The 22,343-nt window shown below is 39.1% G+C and overlaps 1 protein-coding gene across 2 annotated transcripts in view; it reads left to right on the plus strand.

Moving 5' to 3' along the window:
* The window catches only part of GPR158 (G protein-coupled receptor 158), a 184,048-nt gene that overhangs the window by 155,651 nt on the left and 6,054 nt on the right, over positions 1-22,343 (plus strand). For both annotated transcript variants that reach the window (XM_051802307.1, XM_051802308.1), the window contains exons 7-10: positions 4,399-4,637; positions 15,924-16,062; positions 19,831-19,936; positions 21,839-21,985. In XM_051802307.1, coding sequence (XP_051658267.1) covers positions 4,399-4,637; positions 15,924-16,062; positions 19,831-19,936; positions 21,839-21,985 — 631 coding nt within the window. The remainder of the gene's footprint in view (positions 1-4,398; positions 4,638-15,923; positions 16,063-19,830; positions 19,937-21,838; positions 21,986-22,343) is intronic.

The raw sequence follows: 22,343 nt of genomic DNA on the forward strand, positions 1-22,343 counted from the left end.
ATACTCTTTGTTCAGTCATCTTTTCTGATGTGGAAATAAAACTTGCACTCAGTATTTGTGTAAGTGTGTGCAACTGTGTGTGAATTGTAGGCTCTCTTTGACATTGACATGGTGCCATACATGTGCCACCAGTACCTTCTCACTTTTAGTAGAATCACATCAGTCTACAAACTCAAAGTAACTAGTGGCATATTCACTGTTACTCCAGAAAAAGCAAGTAAGACATAATCCCTGCACTGCAGGAGGGCAATATACTTCCTAAGAGCTTGGCCTGTTATCTTTCTGCTGTAGCTTTTGTATCACAATAAAAATCATCAATCTGGAACTGAACAGTTTGACAGAATGACTCAGTAGAACCACAAAATGACAGATGCTAGAAATAAAAAATAAACAAACTGTGCTGGGTCATTGCTGTCAAAACAGGATCCTTCACCTGTTGTTGCTAATGCTTATGCAGTCAGCAGTAGTTTGGGGCCATCTTTTCTGTTCACAGGACAGATTATTGAGATGACTTGAAAATTTAATATGATTTTATTTATTTTCAGAGATTACACATTGCATCTCAGGATGTAACTACAGTGGCAGTCGCCTGCTTTGCTTGCTTTTTCCAGCCTGGTGATCCCAGCCAGTCCTGTGAACCAGCAGGCTTTGTCCCTCTGCTTCAGACCCACTTACAGCATCACTTCTCTTCCCAGTTGTTGGGTTTCCCTTGGCTCTCCGTGTTTGCAACCAAGCCCTCTCCTTGTCCCTTTATGTGAAGCCAGGCACCCCAAAGAAAACCCTCAGACTGCATAGCTTAATTCTTCCCGGACCTGACAGTGCAGCCAGAAGAGTTGGGAGTTACCTGCAGGGGTCTCCAGGCAGTTCATTCAGCCTGAACTGTGCCTTCTGTTTACTCTGTAAAAGGGATGGCTACTGCATATCAGCTTTAATGCTGCCTGCATGTCAAAGCTTTGCTTGATGGCAGCTGTGCCTTCCAACAAAGCAGGTAGAGTACATTGCAGTGTTCTGATCTGCCTGTAAACAGAGCTGATGACATGTCACTGAAAATGATTGTTTGATTATCCAGCGACAGCACAGAAAAGTGGAATGCGTATGCTGAATGGCTTTAGGTGGGAGAAGAACTAGAAGATGCCAAGGAAGATGGTGAAGTTTCCTCTTTTGCCTTAGATCAGAGACCATACGGCTCAAACAGCACCCTAGGCTTCTACCAGGGCACTGACTGGTGCTTGGTGCTGCCAGGCATTTTGGGGGTAGGTAGGACAGGAGGAGAAGTCTTTCCATTTTACATTTACTTACTTGATACTCATAATTAAACATTATTTTGCTCAGGAACTTGAATGCAAGGCTATATCTATATTCATAAATTAAGTAGCATCAGAGAACATTCCTAGGCACTGGAGCCCCATCCTCTGTCCTGCTGAATTGTAATGCTGAGGGTAATAGTATGGATGCTGGCTGTTCTGTGCCAGTTGGCATCAGTGCCAGGGACAAACCAGGGCCTATTTGATTTCCTAGTATAGATGCAGCTTCACTTCTTGCCTCCCTGTGAGAATTCTCCCTCATTTGTTCCACAACTAGTTTGACCCAATACATAGATATAGAACTGGGTGGAAAAGGGGGTCTGAGCATTTGCTACCCAGAAGTCAGAGCAGGGATTTGAATTGAGAACTCCCCTGTTTTCTCATAGAGGGTACCAGTCATCGAACACTACATGCTTGGTGAGGCAGTTTGGTCTCATTGCAGTGATTCAACTTTTTTATAGTGAACTTTGACTGTATGAGTCAGAGGTACAGGAAGGGTAATAATCCTCCAGCCTGGTGAGAGTGCTTGCTCTTGGGAGGGAAACTCCTGGGCAGTTGTCTCTGCTTGGGTCCATGTTCAATAATACATAGGAGATGAGAGCAGATGAAGCATGTAAGTCAGTGTTGAGGTGGTGAGCAATGCAACTTTAGATTCATGTTGTGGCAGGAAGATGAGGGAATTGAAACTTTGGAGCTCATGTTCTGGTTGAGCACTTCTATGCCACAGCCTCTGAAAAGAAGATTTTCAACACTACAAATCTAACCCAACTTTCCTTACATCTTTCCAGAAAAAGAATGTTTGGAAAGCAAAGTGTAAAGGTTGGGTTACATGTAGGACTATATGACTAAGGTAGAGATGGTCATGGTGGGGGATGCTTATTTTTGTGAAAAAGAGGAGAAAAAAAAGAAATGTGATTTGATCCAAATTGGAGGGAGTTTGACTGCTGTATTGCAAAATGATATTTGTTTCACTGTGCCTAGATCAATAATGTAACAGCAGCCCACCCTTCTCCCTTAGAAAGCTGTCTCACAGGCAGCAGTGAACTGTCTCACATGAGCTAGTACTGGAAGTAATCTCATGGGTCCTGCCTTGTTATGTCCAGAAAAAGCTCACATGTTGACTTTCAGTAGAATCATCAAGAATTGACTTTGGAGAGCCAAAATACAGAACGTTTCTAATAGTTCTCAGCTGGTTTGTATGATTTCTGTAATTATTGCCTTCATAAAAATGTACAATGAGATTTTTCTCAAATGATAGACTAAAGCTGTGAAATTTTCCAGTTCACTACAAAAAGAATAGATTTTCCTTCTCTTCAGAGAAGCAAACTATTGACCATCATTCACAATAGGGAGTAGAAAAGCCTTTGCTCCCTGATTTTTACTGTTTAGAAAACGGGGGTTTGCCAGTGCTGTGGCTGAGCAATGTGGAGGGAAGTGGCCTGTCTTGCCTCTGTAGAGTTTTCTGTCTCTCCTCCCTGAAGTCTTTGGGAAGCTGCTTCCAACATAAGGCACTTAGCACTTAAAGGCAGAGCAGAACATCTATCAAACATGGAAAGATCAAAAATTGTGACTCCCTGTGGAGTGACCGTTGGGAGGGAAACAGCTGAATAATGTTGAACATATTCAGATCTCTGACTTCACCTAATGCACACTGTGAAGACTGTGTTTGTAGTCAAATGCTGATTCATTTTTATGGATATGGAAAAGCTTTTGTGCTTCTGCCTTTAAAGGCACTGCTCTATTAGTTGTTTTTCAAGGGAGTGGCAACACTGGTTGTTTCTGCCTTCTCTTAGACAATTATAAGCATAAATGTTAATCTGAAGTATGATTTTTGTTTTACTGTTGAAAAGGCAGGCCTGGCTGTGGAATGGCTTGGGAGGTGGCTTGATGCTTGGTACACTGAAAAAACTTCAGAGCTGGCAACAGCACTTAAAAACTCAACTTTCTGAAAAAAAATCAAGATCCCTAAACCTCAGTGATAATTTGTCCCTTCATGAATATCAAGAGTATTCCCTGGACATGCTCATGCTTAGGAGTCAGGACAAAATCACTGAAACAGCTTACCTCTTCACTTTGAAAAACTCCTCACCCCAGTCTCTGAAATAGTCTTTAAAATTCAGCCCATCTGCTTCTAAAGGTCTGGGTACATGATAGCCTTTCCACACTGCTCGTCACTGGTAGCTTAGCAGGGCCAAGGCTGGAGCACTGCAATGCTCCCAGGCAGATCCCGTGCCACGGGAGGCACAAGGAGATATTCTGTGTCACATGAAGAATCAAACTGCTCCCTCTTCCCAGGGTGATTTCCTCAAGTTTTGATTGTTCTCATGCTCCCAGGAGGACCTTTTTCTGCATTAGCAGGTGGTGATGGATAGAAAATGCAGGTGATATTTCCTTGAATAATTCTTGGTGGGAGTAAATTTATCCTAACAGTAAGTGCAAATACTTTTAAAGTGTTACATGTTCAGTGGCTGTTACATGGTATATGTGCCTGATCTGTGGTGTGGCTTTTCTTATGATGTTTCTGTCCTAGCTTGAAAAACATGTTGCCTCTGAACAAATCAGAAACCACTTAATTAGCCAAGAGCCTTCCACAGTTATTTCTATGATGAGTAGGTTATTGTCTCAGCAGCATCTAACTCAGTGGGAAAAATATCCAAGTGTTAATTTGTTCTCTGGAAATAGCATGACTGGGGATGAGCAGGCAGACAGCATCAAAACAGAATGAAATCTAACATACATGGTTGCTGTTTTATGGAAATAACCTTTCCTTTTCCAAAGACAAAAGTCTTCCACTGCGAGCTGGAAGGTACAAAACAGCTTGACAACACAGCATGTGAATGCATGTCTTTAACATAAGCATAGCTAATATTTTCTATTATTGCTGTGTAGCACTCTCTGGGCAGCAATCAGTTCCATTTAAATACAATTAATATGAAAGTAGTAGTGTTTCAAATTTCACTCTTGCACATAGTGTCAGGGGGAAAGAATGTTGATATTTTTTTTGTAATAATTTGATAGTAAAATAAAAGGAAAATCTAATTCCTGTGACACTTGCTAGCACTCTTCTTAATTCTGCACTGTCTGAATTTTTCAGGGTTTTGAAGGTATTCCTGTCCCGAACGGCTCAGCGTATTCCATATATGACAGGTGGGCGAGTGATGAGGATGCTGGCTGTTATTCTTCTGGTAGTCGTTTGGTTTCTTGTTGGCTGGACTTCTGCAATAACCCAAAATTTGGAGAGAAACATTCCACTCATTGGCCAGGGGCAGACATCTGACCACCTGATCTTCAACATGTGCCTCATAGACCGCTGGGATTACATGATGGCTGTTGGTATGTTAATTTTCTAGTTTATCTTTAATTTCTAAAATAAAGCTTGGTTGCCTTTTAATTTTTCTTCTTTTAGAATTTCTTAAAGTTTTATCAGACCACCTAATATTATGTGAAAAGCTTCTATGGAAGTAAAATATTGGCATATAAGTTTTTTAAATGGATTGAGAAGTAAAACAATTAAAATATACTGAACTTCTATACCTTTCAAAGGTTTGTAACTTGGATTGTAGTAACAAAGTGATGGGTGCTCAAGACATTTCATCTTTGAAGGCAGAAGGTATCTAGTTCTTCTACTACTGAAGCTCTTCAAAAGCTTTTCTGCTATTGCAGTCAGAAATTGTGGCTAGATTAGAGGAGGCTTTTTGTTTTTACGCCACAGAACTGGGCAGATCTCTTGTGTGAGAAGGGAAAGAACTTCCAAGAACACTCCTTCACAGACTTACAAAAATCAGCGTAAAAGTAAAGGAAATAGGAAATGCACATCAAATATGCCAACTTAATGTATTTGTTGGATGTGTTCTCAGTGCATGGAGTAGGCAGGAGCTAAAAAATTACACTCCACAGAACTTACAGAAAGGAGAAAAAATATTTGGTTTTGTTTCCTTAACCCTATAACAACCAGGGGGTTCCCCGTGCCAGGGTTCAGTTAAACAGTGTAATGTGCTTTCTCCCAGTGGCCACACAGCTTCGGTGCTTCCACCTAGAGCCATTTTTTCAAGTACAACCCAAGCTTGGCACGCACTGTTTCAAATACATCAGTGTTCTGAAATCTAAAAAAGATTCTTACCTTACTGCTCTTTTCCCGATTCCCCCATGGACATCCCACTGACAGAGCTCTGCTGCTGAGGATTAGGGAGAGGTAATGGTGGCTCCTCCACATCAGAGTGCAGATGAGATGGCCAGAGGTGGTCTGCAGGTATAAGAAGTGTTTTCTCTGAGAGTGGTGTACCAGAAAGCCAGTGCATGGCAATACACAGAGCAAAACACTGCTGCCAGCCTCATCAAGGTGTGTCCATGGCTCTAAGGTACCCCTGTGCTCTGCTTTTCTCTCCTTTGTGTAAAATCTCAGAGGCAGTGAGACACATGGGTACCCCATCTGTGAATATGCTCACTGGTAAACCACACAGAGAGGAATAGAAGGGGGTATGTTTTGAAATGCATCTTGATCTGGGCCCTTTTGCAGTAATGGAATAGTACTCTTGCCAGAGATGTTTTAAAATTAATAACAAAAGAGAATTAAATGTGAAACGTTTGATAATGTCATTTGCACTAACCCATTTTGGATCAAAATTTTACTGCATTTGACAATGTAGTTTCATTAAAATTTTGATAGTGATGGGTTTTGCATAATGACAAACAAATGTTTTTAGTCTCTGTATTTTATAGTTGTGGTAGTGCAGTGATTAATAATTCAGATCGTAATACCTAATTATGATCAATAGTCCCTTTTTGGTAAGAAAATGCATAAGTTACTGTCTGCATAGTTTTGGAAAAAAAGAAGGATAATTTTTTTAGATATATTTACATTTAGAAGGATTTTAAATGTTTTTCAAAATATACTCAAGGGCAGTAGAGGCAAAGTGAGCTCTCAAGCCTGAATAAATTGGGCAAAATTTCTTATGTTTCTGTCATTTTGTCTTCTTACCCAAATTGCCTCATACACAGAGTTATGCTTGTGCAAGTCTTCAGTAGACTATGCAGTCACATTGGCAGTACCAGGAGATGTACACCTACAAGACTGTACTAATGTGTGTGTCTATATATATTTATGTATGTGTGTGTGTGCATGTGCACTTCAGGATTTTTATTGTTAATAGCAGTGTGAAAAGCTTACAGTCAATAAGAACTACTTCCGAATTTAGATGCTTCATCTCAGAGATGTGTCAGAAGAAATGCCCATAATGCCAAACTTCTTTTATTCCTCTGGTTGACTGGGAGCAGCCTTGCAAAATATGCTGTGTGATAAATTAATTGATAGATTATGCTATTTGATTTCAAATGCTAAAATAAAGCTGGTGGATAGCAATTTTTTTAAGACTTGTTATTTCATTTAATATAGTTAGGCACAGTATTTTATATAAAACTAGTGAGTGTTTTGGGATATATTCTGTTACTTGTAGTCCTTGCTGGGATACCTCCCTATTTCACTTGGCTGTCAACACTTCTTTGAAATGCAGAGAGGGAATTTTCAAGGTCGCAGATTAGTGAAGTGAGAATTAACAAGGCTCTGTTAGAAAGTCATAATGAGATGAATCCTTTTTGCTACTAGAGGTTAGTGGAGTTGGGATTTATGAAGCATTTTCCATACTAATCATGCTACTTAGACTCTGGAGACTTTTATTGCAGTGAACATTTTATATTTACATTTCCATTAAGTTTAAGAGGATGCTCTCTGTGAGAGAAGTAGGGACCTAGACATAAAGGTTGTCACCATTTCTAGCATTGCCTCTGTACTCTGGTACGCTGATGAGAAAAATTAGCATTCAGTAAATCTTATTTTATCTACATAACATAATGTGGGTTTGCGTGTGTTTTCCTTGGCGTTGGATACTTGTGGGTAGCTTATGTGTTACTTGCCTGGATTCTTTTTATTTCCTTTGTGTTTGTTTCTGCATCACTTTCAAGGTTGAGGCATCTGTCTCATTGACAAGCCATGGCATGGGTGACAGTCTGAGATTGTAGAGAAGGACCTGGGGGCTTGAAAACACTCACCCACAAACTTTTTTCCTATAGCCTGAATGTATACTATACCTGTCACAGTCAGATTCCAAGTTGGAAAAAAAAACAAGTGATAAACTGATAAACGTAAGGGCTTGCAGTGTCACAAATCAAACTATTATTCTTTATCCTGAGGAGAAAGCATTCTGAAAGTGAAACAGATATAGGCACAGGATTTAAAAGAACTTCCCAGAAACTGAAAAAAAAAGACAATAGTAAGTTTAATGAACAAAGCCCCAGGCAGGAGAGAAAGGCAGGCAGAGAGATAAACATGCCTGCACAAGGACAAATAAAAAGCAGAGGTGAAATCTTGGTGGATGGATGTTCCTGACTTCATCAGGGCCAGAGTTTCACCCAGCATGGATAGGATAGTTTTTAAAAATCCCCCATGCATTCTGTATGCATTTTTTAGTGTTTTATTTAGATATGAATGACATGTTTTAACTAAGCACAGGGAGGTGTTTTTCCCCAGAACCTCTTTGATTCTTGGCTGACAGGAGCAGTGCTACTCCTGTGTGGCTGCCCTGAGCTGCTGCCATGGCCCACGCATCTGTAGGTCATGCTTTAGGTCTTGGACATCAGGAGGATTTCAAACACAAAACTTTCTTGTGATTACTGCATGCTCTCAGCCAGGAAAAGGAACAAAGTGAGTATTTCGGACTGTTCCCGAAAGAACTCCCTCCCACTGTTCATTTGCTGATATTTAACAAATACAACATTTGCAGAGAGGGCAAGAGGTGCCAGGACAGGCTCTGACAGATTGTGCATTAAGACTGCTTGTACAGTTTGGAGCTGGGGCATTGTAATACATCTTTATGAGGCCCTTTATTAAATATTCTACAGCCCCTCTGCTGCATTCAGTAAATGAATGATTATTATTTCTTTTTGTTATCCCTATTTGATGTGACCCTATGCCATATTCAGAGTGTATGGTTCAGAGCATGCAATGAATAAAGAACTGTTCATTTCCAAATGGGCATTTTAAAGCATGTTGTCCTTAGTATTGATGCACAAAGATTAAAGCCAGAATTGTCAACAGTAGCTATCCATTTTAAGTTTCTGTCTTGAGACATTGAGGGACTGTTTTTTCAGAGTACTATTTATAGCCTGTGTGGAAAGCACAACCAGGAGACACCTGTTAGAATTCAACACTGGTGTGGATCACTGTGTGCTTCATCTCTCACATTAGTTGCTCAGAAAATGTATCATGTAAAAATAGTGATCACTTGTGAAAAGCTTACTCTAAGTGATAAGGCCAGAGATGTATGAAATGTTTGGAGCAGAAATAGGAGAAGAATACTGTTTTACAAAGTGCCTTCAGCTCTGTCTCTTTTCTACTTATAAGCCACTTCTGCTACCACGTACACCTCTTCCACAGTCTGCATCACCAACACTGTGTGCAGTTTATGTCACTCATCTCTAGGATATGGTAAATCTGGAAGAGTATGAGGAAGAGCACCAAAGATGGTGAGTGGTGCTGGAATCCCCAGGTTGAGCAGTTTGCATTGCATTACCCCCTGCAGTAATGTTGGTTTTTCTTGTTACATGGTAGATGAATTTCCAGACCCTTTATTTAGTCACAATTTCTACAAAGTATTTCTGCTCAGGAAACCATGTTTGGGTTGCCTTAACTGCATCTTTATATATTGGTAAATGCCATATTTCGCTGCTTTTGCAAGCCACTTGTGGGAAGAGATGGCTTTGAGAGAGGCTGGAAGATGCTCTGACTTCCTTTGCACCACCCCTATTGGAATCCACTACCTGTACTACTCCAAGTCTTTCCAGTGCTTCAAGTACTTTGGACACCACTGGCATTTGCTTGCATTCCCTTTAAGATGTGAGATAAAAGGCCCCACACTCAGCCAGTTTTCAGCTGCTAGTGGTAGATTTTTCTGATCCTGTTCTTCCTCTTTCATCCACACCCAAGTGAAGAGGATGATGGGGCACATGGAGACAGGAAGAGTGGCTTGCTGACTTTAATAACAACAGTGAGCTATGGAAGGAATAAGGCAGGACAGCACATCTGTGTAGAAGAATTTAAAAAGTGCTTTAGTATAAGGGCTAAGAGAAAAGAGGGGAGTTCCTAGGGATTTTAAACCTGAGCACTGGCATATGTTTAGTGCAGTGAGACTCCTAGGCATGTTGCTCACACTCAAGTCAGTGGATATTTTTCCACTGCTAGCAAAAGCCATCTCTAGGGCACCCTCCAGCCATGGGACCCACAGACTGTGGATTAGCATGTCCCTTGCATTGCTTTAAGTGCACCTGCAAGGCAGTTTTGTGGCTGTGTGGGGGACAGAGTATGCTGTGCCCCCCACCAGCCCAAGGACCCCTGCTCTTCTTTCTCAGCCTTGCACAACCACAGCCCACAGAAGTTCTGGTAGGGGAAAAAAGTCTGGAATTGGCACCATTACTTCTTTCTCCACACATAGGTCTTTTTATTGCTGTGTGTAGCTAATTAAAATGATGCTGAGCTATGGTGAGAGAGACGGATAAACCTTTGGTGATTTATAATTTGCTAGGAATGACTTGACACTAAAGACTTACACATGTAATCACAGTTCATTGAAATATATGAAAATCCTTTCAGCTGAAGAAAAAAGCTTCTCCTGTGACACGGTGCAACTCTCCAGGTGGGAGATTGGACGCAGCGAAGTAGGAAGATATTGCGTTGGCTGGCAACACAGGAGCAATCAAGGACACGATTTTTTCCCAGTTTTAAAATGGCTCCAGCTGGCACCCTGAGTGAATGAACGAATGGAGGAGCTGTGCTTCCAGATCCATAGCTCACTTCATTTCAATAAACGGGATTTAAAATGTAGTGAAGTGTGGTGGAGAAATAGATGAGTTGTCGTAGCTGTGTTATGGATATAAGTAGAGTGGTAATCAGTAATTTGTTTCCAAAATCTGAGCTAAAAATGGTATAACTGTTGGAACAGTACTGGTTTACCAACAGTGCAGAGTTCAGAATACCAATTGAACTTAGTCAAGTCACAGCTTTAATGGGCTTTCCTTTATTGGTTTAAGGAAAAGAGGCAGAGCAGGTCACCATCTCTGGGGATCAGTGTCCTGTTCTTAGCCTGTGATGGTGCTTTTTAAACAAATAAGTGTGGTCACATGTAAAACTTCATACAGAGTCATGAAAATGGACTTTAATCCTTCAGGGGTGTCTTCTTTTTGCAAGTGTCTTTTGGATAGCAGAGTGCAAACGAGCACGGGGATGGGTGTCCTGGCTCCGGGGAGCTCCTTTCAGGATCTCTAGCCCACAGCCATCTCCACTGAGAGGCTGGCATGAAGAAGCACAACAGAAGGGCATTTCTGCCAGGGTAGGAGGGCTGAGAAGCAACCAGGATGGACAGTCTGAAATAACTTGCTTTGCTTTCCTGACCATGGCAGGAAGAAAACACGCAGTTTAGGATTTCAGCTTTTCACAAATATGGATAAATTTATTTCCACTGTCACCTTGCAATGACAGTGGCATTGTCCCCATTTTACACAGGCAAAGCTGAGGCACAGTAAGATTAGGGTTATATGGTCCATTTAATCTGGGTGTCCATTTTGCAATGCCTTTGGCTCAGTTACAGAGCTTAGTCAAATCTATATATAACCTTATGTATGGTCTCACTGGCTACAAATACAGCCCTGCATGCTTAGTTCTGCTGCAAATTGCAGCAAAAATGCCTTGTTTGGCACCCAAATAGCAAGAAAAATTCTCTCTGTGATCACCTCTGCAAAGTTTGGATTCAATGGGGACCTTGAGTGGGTTTTTTTTTCATATGCATAAAAGCTTGAGGCACAGGCAAAGTTAGAATTCAGTTGTGCATGTGCACTAGACTGGTTTTCCCCACCCTGCAGTCTTTCCTCTCATTCACTAGACATCTAGATGTTATTTGCAACAAATTACAGAGATTTCTTCATTAGCCAACCTTGATTTATCCCTGGAAATACTCTGTCACATGCATTAAATAAGTCTGGTCTCTTAAGAAATGATAGTGTTAACTGAAAACTATATATGCAAAACAGAGCAACGTAAGGCTGCATGTGTGGTATTTTTATTTGGTGCTGTCCTGTTCTTAGGCAGTAAAGCTGTAGAAGTAAGGATGAAGTACTTTGCTAAGGCCTCTGAGAAGAACTGGTGTGTAAGCCATGTTCCAAGGTCCATCTTCACATTTCTTGGTTTTTCATGTTTCCTTATATGAATCTCAGTGACTTTATTCAATATTTAAAGAGAGGACAGTGACTTCGATCACTGCTCTCAGTTTGTCATATCTTGCTCTGTAGTTCTGTGCTCTCAGATGAAGTACAGACATCTGCAGAGCAGGCAATGGAATTGCTATGGTTTAACGTGGGGATTTCCTTCTGCTGGGGGCTGGAGAGGTGGGCACAGGTCAGGCTGCACACACTGTACCATGCAAGGCATGACACAGCATGGCTGATGGACACTGAAAGAAAACGTCACAGACTCTGGACACAGCTTCACCTTGTACTGGTTTTAAATATGAAAGAACAATTTGCAATACAGACAACTGCATGTTTAGCAAAACCTAGTAAATATATTAACCCAGATTTTCTGAGAAAGTTTGTTTGAGTCAATAATAACAACCCTGAAGCTGTCCTTTTCTAACAACAGATACGTATCACAAACTGTGAACATATATAATTGTCCTTCAGTATCAGAAGATGCAGAATATGAGCAATGGCCTAAACAAATGTCAAGTGAGCAGACATGGCACACTCTTCATTGTAACAGGCCAGTGGCATCAGACATGAATCTGGCCCAGTATATTGGATGATCAAGCTGAGTATTCCAAATTGCTTCGTTTTCTAAAAACATGATCAGCATCACAAAGACAAGGAAGACTTTTGCTTTATAAGCACCAGAGAATATATTAAGCAGGTTGATTAGATAATGCAAAGACCAGATAAGAGGTTCTGTGGATAAGAAGTAGGTAGTGACTAGGAAGAGAGATTAAATTTAAAGATTAATTCATTTATGCACATGACATATTGAGGTCACTTTACATTTTCATCTCCTACCTTCCATTCACATCTACATCCATTTATGCCTTTAAAGGAATTACGCCTTTTCTTAACCTCTTATCTCTCAGAGATTTTCTCCTGACATCCGAATGCCTGGTTTGGACAGTCAAAGAGTAGCTACTGCAGGTTTTTGCAGAGCTCTTTTATGCTTTGTTGTTTTGACTCCACATTTTCTGTCCAGAGAGCTGTTGACAACACTCTCTCCTAGGAATTTCCATAATTTTTCGGGAGGGGAAAAGAAGGTTTTCTTGCTTTTGTGCTTAATATGTAAAATGTGGTAATTTATAAGCCTTGTGATAAATCTTACTTATAGGAACGAGATCATGTGTTTTGAGCTTTGAGTTTGGTCTTGACAGGTATGCAGTATGCTAAGATATTCCTTCAGATTTTTGTTACAAATTGCACTAATAGTCTGTAGCTAATTATAGGTACTTGATTTCCCCCCTCAAGCACAGCTTTTACATTATACATTTAAACTGTTTAATTAGTGGTTTAGATAATAAATTGGTCTTCTATCAGTCTGTTTTGTTTTGTCATTGCTAATGAAATTATTGTAATGTTGGGCTTAGCAAGTAAAGGAACTCTGTTATTTTACCTTGTGTTTTAAGAGCTATTCCCTATTTGTGTTGCATACCAGATGTCACACTAATTATTATCTGCAGACAAGAGTGCCATCTCTGCTCTATATGTAAAGCTTTTCTAAAAGCATTATGCACTGAATGGTGCAAGCTACTGTTATGCTTCAGTATGTTAATGCTTTGAAATTGCCCCTTGTTGTCTTAGGAACTCCTTGTAACTATGATTGTGAAACTGAAAACTGTGAAATTTTCAGAATTAATCAGATCTGGAGATCAAATGCTACCTGCCTTCCTACTCAGCCCAGCTAAATGAAATGTTTGGGTTGTGTGTGGTTTTTTCAATGGAAGTGTGGCTTTTTCATTTTCATTTGCTCTGTATACAAAAAAGATAATTCTTGTAAATCTTCCAACTTAGAGTAGGGGTTTTTTTCTTGTAAAAATAAGCAAGATTCGGCCCACACTTCTTAATTAAGAATACCTTCAGCACATGAAGGTTTATATGGGAATTTTTATACCTTTAAAAGCCAAACCTTTTCAAGCTCTCAGCCCCTGTTAGCACTTGTAACTGAACTTTTCAGTCAGTAAGAGACTTGAGCTCTTCTCACTTCAGCTGAGAAAGAAGAATGGACCACGGGTAGTTTTGTGGAGTATGCCTGTTATTTCGTAATTAGCTTGTCTGTTCAGTTCTGCTGCTCATTTTGGGGAGCAGGGGGAGTTTGGATGAAAGGTAAAATATTAAGAAATAGGTTTTCTGGCATGTTCAGGGGGTTCCTGCTGAGCCGTATTAATAAGGGTTTCCACAGAAGATAGGACAGTAAGATAGAGTGATTTGGCTTTAGCAGCCTAATTCTAACCATTTTCTGCTTTTCAATTTCTTCTAAATTATTACAGAGCAATTAAAGCAATAAATTACAGTGCTTTGAAGAGCAGTACATTTCAGTGCCATGATTCTGCATATGCAAGGCAAGTACTTAAAGGAAAAAAACAAACAAACTGCTAACATCTGTAAAAGAGCCTTTAGTATTATTTCATGGAAGCAAAATTTGTATTCCACTTGGCCAGGAAAGACTTTAGGAACAAGATGTCTTGATAGGTCATTCTGCGTAGGAGGTTTTAGGAAACCAAAGTAACAGACTTCTTTGGTAGCATAGCTAATTTTTTAGGAATGAAATGGAAGTACCAGCCAGTTTGCCCAGGCAGTGAGTGTATGGGGGATGTGGGAAAAACATACCTGCATATATACTTTTGTTGAGCTCAAAACCAGGCTAGGACACATAGTCTCAGAAGATTCATACCATGCTTTTTTCATTTTGACACTCAGTAAGGTCCCAAGTCAAACTATTACTTAGTCAAAAGATAAAAAGGTTTATTATTGTTGGGATTTTGGTGAGGAAGAACATAAAAACAGCAATATGCCTGGATTGTGCCTCTTCACATGTTTGGTTTATGTAACTGTAGGGCTGCCGGGTGTCTGAAGGATATGATCTAGTAACAGCAACAATCTCGGAGCGAGGCCATCTATTTTTCATTAAGAAACATGCAAAGTGTTGTTCAGAGTTCAAACTGAACTCTTATCACAGCACAGTGAGATCTGTGTAACTGAATTCATTTTATCCAGACTTGTCTCTTACTGATTTTACATGAAATTAATAGAAAAATTAGAAATTTCAAAATTATATAACAATATAATATAGGTAATTTACAGCAGCTGTGTACTACTAAAAGTGGAGAAACCAGAGGATGTTTTCTCATGAGATATCCAGTACTGATGTTTTATTTCAGTTTGTTGATAATGGTGGGGTTCACAAGCTTTTGTGTGCTTATCTAAATCAGACCAGTAATTATTTGCTGACCACTACCACAGAGTGATGTCACTGATCACTGGTTTTAGTTACAGTATAATAACATTTTTTGGCAAAAGTAAGTATGAAAAAGAAATAATTTTCTATTATACTACATTTGATTGTAGCTTTTACTGCTAAAATTCAACAAGGCAAAAGCAGTGTATGAGTAACAACAGGATCACACTCAGTTTCTGAAGCTGGCCTGGAGTAATGCTGACCTAACATGGAACTGCACGTTTCTGGATGACACTCAAACACTTTCAGCCTTTGTCACCCAGGCTGGAAGGCAAGAGGGACAGGCACCAGCTCTATTCATAACCACATGGCAGACCTGTGGGTTGTTTTTTTTTCTGAGAGTTTCTTCAAGATGGGTAGGAAATCACCTCATTTGTATCAAAATCAAAATGATGTCACATCAGACTGTCCAGTGGAAACTGAAGTCAGCATACTGCTGGGTGCAGATGAGTTAGCTCTAACCAGATAATTTAAGATGATCTTGACCCTTTACTCCTTCTTCTTTCTTCCCTTACTCATTTTTCTCCTAACAGAAACACGTCATTTGTTGCAATTGCATTAGACCCTCAGAAGTGACTCATCGTATAATGGGTACCAGCAGAATTAATTACCATGAACAAAGGAATTTTTTAAACCCAAATATATTGTTATATCTGAGTTATAAACCTTTGAAATGAAAGTGTTGTCTTAAAAAGCACAGTCTAGTAATAGCACCAGTATCTGCCTCTATAACAAGAACCAGACCTGCAATTAAAAATACTTACTATTTGAAATGATGTCAAACTTCTGTAGTACCAAATATAAAAGCAAGCAAGACATTATTAGACATTGTCTTAAAGTTTGTCACTTGAAAAACTGAAACACCATAAATGTAAAGGCTCCTGATCTGGAAAAAAGTGTGTAAAATTAAAACCAAATGTATGATGTACAGTAACAGTACCTGAAAGAGTTTAAATGCCTATGTGTGTGCCTATGTACATGTGTATTGTCTTTGCATAGATACTCACACATACAGAAGATGCTGTAGTACTTCACATTTCCTTCCATCTGTAAAACTAATTGCAAATTATTTCTTTTTGTTCTTCTCACAGCTGAATTTTTATTCCTCTTGTGGGGTGTTTATCTCTGCTATGCAGTGCGGACAGTCCCATCAGCATTTCATGAGCCACGTTATATGGCTGTTGCAGTTCACAATGAGCTCATTATCTCTGCTATATTCCATACAATTAGGCAAGTGATCTGTAGATCTAGTAATTAACTATTTATCTTTCACGTTTCATATGGTACAACTTAAAATGGGTGAATGGGATAGGATGCATAATGGAAGGTCTTATAAATATGTTTCTGCTAACTAAGAGATTGCTAAACTTAAAAATGTTCCCATGGGATTCAAGAGTATGAAATTATATAATTAGGGTTTTTTTCAATATAGCTGATAAATCAGGTATATGATAAATTAGGTATAGCAAAACTACTATCTGTCTTCAGTCGTCTACATGCTGCTTACTGTTTTGTACCCCTAGAAAAACAGCAGGTAAGAATGTTGGTTTATATGAACTTTTTCTGGTGTATAACAGATTGGTGAGCTGCAGCTATATATTAAGATAACTGTACTGGTTTGGGCATGAAGCATAGTGTTTTATATGCTGACATAAAAATATTGTTATGCCTATGATGGTATATTAGTAATATAAAGCCCATGTTTCTTCTAAAGTCTGTAATGAGCTCTACATTTCATACTTCTAAACTATTTGGGTAGTATTTGGGTAATAAGGGTCTTTGCTAGAGCTACATGAAAATTGCTATATATTCCTTTCCTACAGAGTACCCTGTAAAAATGAATTGGTCCTAGAAAATGCAAAATAGCAAGATAACATGAGTTTCATCTCATCCTGTGAAAACCCTTAAGACTTTCTTATGATGTTCTCACACCTTACTTTGCCTCCTGACAGATCTTATCTGCTAAGATTATATTTTTTGCATTGCTTAATTGACAGTCTTCAAATACTCTTCTCTGTTCCTTGGTCTGTCTTGGTATTCACATTTCTCTCTGTCTTCTTGCTGTTTGCTTTCATGTTTTCTTCTGAGTAAACATCAGCAAAGCAAATCCTTCATCTCAGTTCTTTCCTGGTACTCTTTTCCCTTATCGTTGTCATACAGTTCACTGCATTTTTCAGACTTGCAACTTTTTTTTTTTCTTCCCCTTCTTTTAACCCTGTGTCTCAACATCCACATACTCTCAAAATCTTTACTCCCTATCACAAACATCTGCAAAGCTATTGTTTAAAATCTATATTTGATGAAAGTATTTTTTTTAATTCCTAGTGGATGTAAAATTCAGTTAAAATACTTTTGAATTTATTATAACCAATATGACAGCTTCTCAGTCAATTTTCCCCCCCCTTAATTAATATTCCTAAACTGTATTTTGGGCCATGTTAGAAGATACAGTTCAGTGCACTAGGAGACCTATTATGTGGGCTGCAAGTTTCTTTTAACAATAGAGCAGGATGAAAGTAATCTTGGATTAAAGAGAGGGGAAAAGGGAAAAATAGGAAAATATAGCATTTTAATACATGCTTTATGAAGGAGACAGAAAAGGATTAAGTCTTTCAGTTTATCTTATTGACAGTCCTGTGCCTCCAGCCTAAGGTCTGCTGATCTTGTTCTTCCTTTTTTTTTTTAATGTACATTTTGTATTGATTCTTTGCCATCTGTCTGATACATGCTCATTTGTTGAAGAAGAATCATGTAGTGTTTATGGATAGGAATTAATAAAATGCACACGATCCCTCCTGAGATTATGTCCATTTCTGCATACAAGTTTTAGTCTGTTTCCTTACTTTTTTTTTTTTTTGCTTTCATCTTCCCTGCCAAGTTCTGGATGCAGTTGAAAGGGTGGATATGTAAGACTCAGATTTATATGACATATCTGAGTTGTCATGAAGTTGAAAGCACTGGAGCCTTGAAGGACACCTACAAGGCAACCATCCAGTTTAAAAACTCCCAAAGCTCATAGAAGATTGATGTGAGCACTAAATAAAACCTTGAACTGTTTGCATTTTGTTTTCCTTTTAAAATATTCCCATTTCAGAAAAAGAGGATTCTGGATTATCTTCAGATCAGCACAGTATTAAATTCCTGTGTTACTCTTTCTCTTATATTACAGAGAAACCCAAAATTTATATGGAAAAAATCTCATTCAAATAGAAACCCCATCTCTGTAGGACTGAATGGATACCACAAGCACTATTTTGCTTTCAGAGGTATTGTATGGCACATATACCTTAAATCCGTCAAGATCTCATGCATAAAACAAGCAGAAAACCTTCACAGAATTTGAGGGTTGGATCTGTTCAGGGTTAAACAAATCCAGTGGGCATCAGGATGTGGGTGCTTTTTCCTGGCTGTCTGATGGATCTGGCTGCCACTGTTTCCATTTGCAGATTGAGCACATCCGCTGCAGTGCAGTCACACACAGCACGTGGCTGCCCATGTGGACCAGCACAGGCCCAACACAGACAGCCTGGTCCTGTTCCTCCTCTGCAGCTGGGCACGGGCTGAGACCTTGGGTCTTCCAGGTGCAGGTCTCCAGTGTTCTTCCCTCACCTACCTTATCATCTATCTGTCCCAATTCTTGTCTTCTCCCAAATAAACAACCTACCCCTCATTATTTTTTTCTGATTGGTCCAAGTTTTGCTACATCTGTACTCAAATTTTGGTATTTGTGATGCCATTAGCAGGGTAATCACAGTCATACATGCTGTTACTGATAGGTTACATTGGCACCAGTGACCTTGCAAGTTCTACTCCCTCAAAGATCCTTCAGTTACCTGTGAAGTTTGGCCATCTTTCAAATGACTCCCTGTTAACCACCTGTGAAATCTTGCCATCCCTCTAACTTTTGTTCACTGTTACATCCAGCAGTTCATGTCATCTTCATCAGTTCTCGTGTTCAGTTAGCTAAACCTCAGGCCTGAACCTCCTCATATCCCTGCACATCTCAACAACAACATCTCTGTAAGAAATAATTAATGATAATATTTTATTGTGTTCATGAAACATTTCATTTACAAAGTATTAAACAAGTAATTATGACTGTATTATTGCAGCATATAAACCAGTGTTTCATGCCAGACTATTTCTGTTAACAAAAGCTTCTGCAAAATGTGCATCTGTGAACTTGGATAAGTTGCAAATGTCATTTCTGTCTGAATGATTTTTGTAAACCTGCAAATTGCAAGCCAGCGGTACATCCATTCATCCATTGCATTGCTTACTCTTTCTATCTTTGGGAGCTCACTAAAGCAGACAAGCCAAGCATGCTCCAGCTAGCTTTACCTGCACTGCTTGTTCTACCACCCTTATAGAAAGCTCAGCAAGGAACTGTTTTGTTTGGGAGGTTCAGCCACTCATTTCTAAGCATTCACAAGGCTCTTGGGCCCCGCAGCAGTGAGCTGGGTGGTCCTGCAGTCAAGATCATTTCTCTGCTCCCCACTAAAATGCATTTCAGTTCAGTTCTCTCTTTGATGGCTTATCAGCTGTACTTGGTAGCTGCGATCTGTGGACATCCTGTGTTTATGAAGTGCACTGCAATTTATCATAGTACGTGTGCTTACTTAACCTAAAATCATCCCTTCACATCCTTAATGTATGTAAGCTGCCATAACTCAGCTCAGGCTAGAGAAACTGTGACAATATAAACCAAACGAAAAGACAGCTCAATACAGTGAGAAAGATGGAATAAGCAGTATCATTTAAGGTCTGTTATTTCTTTTTATATTTTGATTTGTTGATTGGGTTTTTTCTGAGTTGTTTTGAAATGTGGTATATAGAAAAAGCATGTGGATGTAATTTTTAGTCTTTATGAAAGCAGTACAAAACAAAACCAATTGTGTTTGGCCATTCAATGAAAAGAAACCTAAGGAACATTAAAGATATTAAATCTAATGCACTGGAGAAAACGCAGTGAATTGCAAACCTGAATTCTATTTTCAGATTCATTCTTGTTTCAAGACTTCAGTCTGACTGGATGCTGATGCTGTTCTTTGCACACACACATTTGACTGTGACAGTCACTGTTGGGCTACTTCTGATTCCTAAGGTATTTGAGTCTTCTATCTCTTTTCTTTTGCCAAGACTAAGGCAGATAAAAGTTGTCATGCAGAAGCAATTCTGTATAAATCTAGCAAGCAACTGATAAAAAAGGAAGATGTAAAATTTGGCTATTTGGCTACCTAAAAAGCTGGTTTGGTTTGTTTTTTTTAAAAAAACTTACACATTTTCAAAGATTCTTTCTTTCAGCTCTCAAAATTCCAGGAGTTTAAAGTACTTAAAATTTTGTTGTGATTAATATAAGAAGGAAAGAATCCTGCCCAACTATACTTTTTTCAGGTGTTTGGGTGACTGTGCTGCTGCCAGAGTTAGCAGGGAACAGAAAAAGAGTTTAGGCAAGGGGATAGAAAAACTAGAATCAGGAGACTGGACTAGCCATGAGTCAGGGAGGTTGGGATTTAAACCAGGCAGTTATAGGCTGAAAAAGTAGAGCCCTTTGCAAATCAGAGCCTGGGATGGACATCTGCTGCATACTGGGAGGAGACATGGCCCATGACATGGAGCCAGGAGCAGTGTTGGGTGCCAACACTGTAGGGGCACAAGTACGAGGGGGATGACAGGAGTTGGGGAAGAGAAAATGCTCTGAGCGCTGCAGTCACCTCCCATCGGGCACTGAAACTGGAGTGGCAATATGTCAGTGTCACCAGGGACAGGAGAACTGCAGGAAGCTCCACCTGTCTCTAGCACTGATCCCCAGGATTTGAATGGAGCATCCTTCTTAAGACAGTACCCCAGCAAAGGGAATGATTTTATAATGGCTTTTGAAATGACCAGTCATATTAATCTAAAGGTCAGGAGCAGAGGTGAAAGCTACATATGAAGGAAGAGCATTAAGCAGTTTGAGTTGATAGAATTTTCAGGTTAATGAAGCTGCTATTCCCATCTTTTGCTTGTGTGTCAGAACAGGGTATGCTGATAATTGTCAAATATACATACATCGAACAGTCACAACAAGGGGACACATGGATGCAGCCTTAAACTGCATAATCTTGTTTTATTTTAAATTACTTTTCTGGTCTTTAGCAATAGTCTTATATATTCTACTTTATATTCATATACTTTATAAGGTATCTTCAGAGGTGTCTTTCTAAACTAGCCTAGAAGATTTGTTGAGCTTTCTGAAGCTGATTCATAACTACTGTTCAACATTTTAATTTTTAGCTTATTATCTATGTAACACTGCGGAGGCTTTTCTTCCAACATACCAAAGAATTCAGGGAATTAAGATTCACAAGGTTCTGTTCTATTCATAAACTCCTGAAGACAGATGACTGTGTGAACAATAGTAACTACAGATGAGTGAATCAATATGAACAAAAAAATTATGACAAACACTCTCCAACTCTTAATTCAAGCATTTGCTAAAACACAGAAGAGAAAAATTATCTCCCTTTTCATTAGTTTCCATCTTTTTTCCTTTATTTTTCCTTTTTTGGCCACCTCATGTCTTCCTTTTCAGGGTCAGGATCTAAAATGGAAAAATTGCTTTCCACAGGATTATTAAACTGTATGGAATACAAAATAGTGTTTTACGGTTTCAGCTGCCAAATTGAAAATACTGTCTGAAAGTCTATTTCTATCCTAGCTTAATTGAAATGCCATTTAAAGAGGTTTAAACAAGCATCAAAACAAGTAGGAATTTTTTCTTATGTAAATCTCTAAGATTTATCGAGTTAAGGCATCTTATTAAGAGTTCCTTCCACACAATACTGATATTCTATAGGACACTACTTTTGCCAGTGAAGATTATAGCTAGTGTTTTGAGTTCGAGAATCACATGAAATCTATAGAAGGATCATTGTACCATAAAAACTGCTGTAAGCTCTTACAGTGATGTTGGAGTAAACTTTTGCACTCATGGCAACCTCTCTTTTATGAATACTTATTGCAGTTTTCACATTCAAGCAATAACCCAAGAGATGATATAGCTACAGAAGCTTATGAAGATGAGCTCGATATGGGTCGATCTGGATCCTATCTGAACAGCAGTATCAATTCAGCATGGAGTGAACATAGTTTGGATCCTGAAGATATTCGGGTACATATAACTGATTTGAATAGCATTCATTTTCAAGAACAACACTTTTTCCTACAAGTAAACTCCAAATTGCATGCATTTATCTTTCTTTGCAGATATCGGCTGAAAAAGGCTAGCTTAAGTCTCTTATGATTGTGGTATCAGGTCATGTAAAATCTCATGGAAAGTATTCACTAGTGTGAAGAGATGCTGAATTATTAGTTGCAGTAAAAGTCATACTGGCAGTTAAGGAGGAGGAATCATCCACAGCAAGAGCTGTTTATCAGTTTACATAGGCTCTTTGAATTATCTTGAAGTGCTAACAACATTTGGTTTCAGTGTGATTAGCCATTTGTATGTAACATATAAATAAGCATAT

Source organism: Manacus candei, unplaced genomic scaffold (genome assembly GCF_025592945.1).
Source record: "Manacus candei isolate 608988 ecotype Guabito, Panama unplaced genomic scaffold, ASM2559294v1 h1tg000056l, whole genome shotgun sequence".
NCBI lineage: Eukaryota > Metazoa > Chordata > Aves > Passeriformes > Pipridae > Manacus > Manacus candei.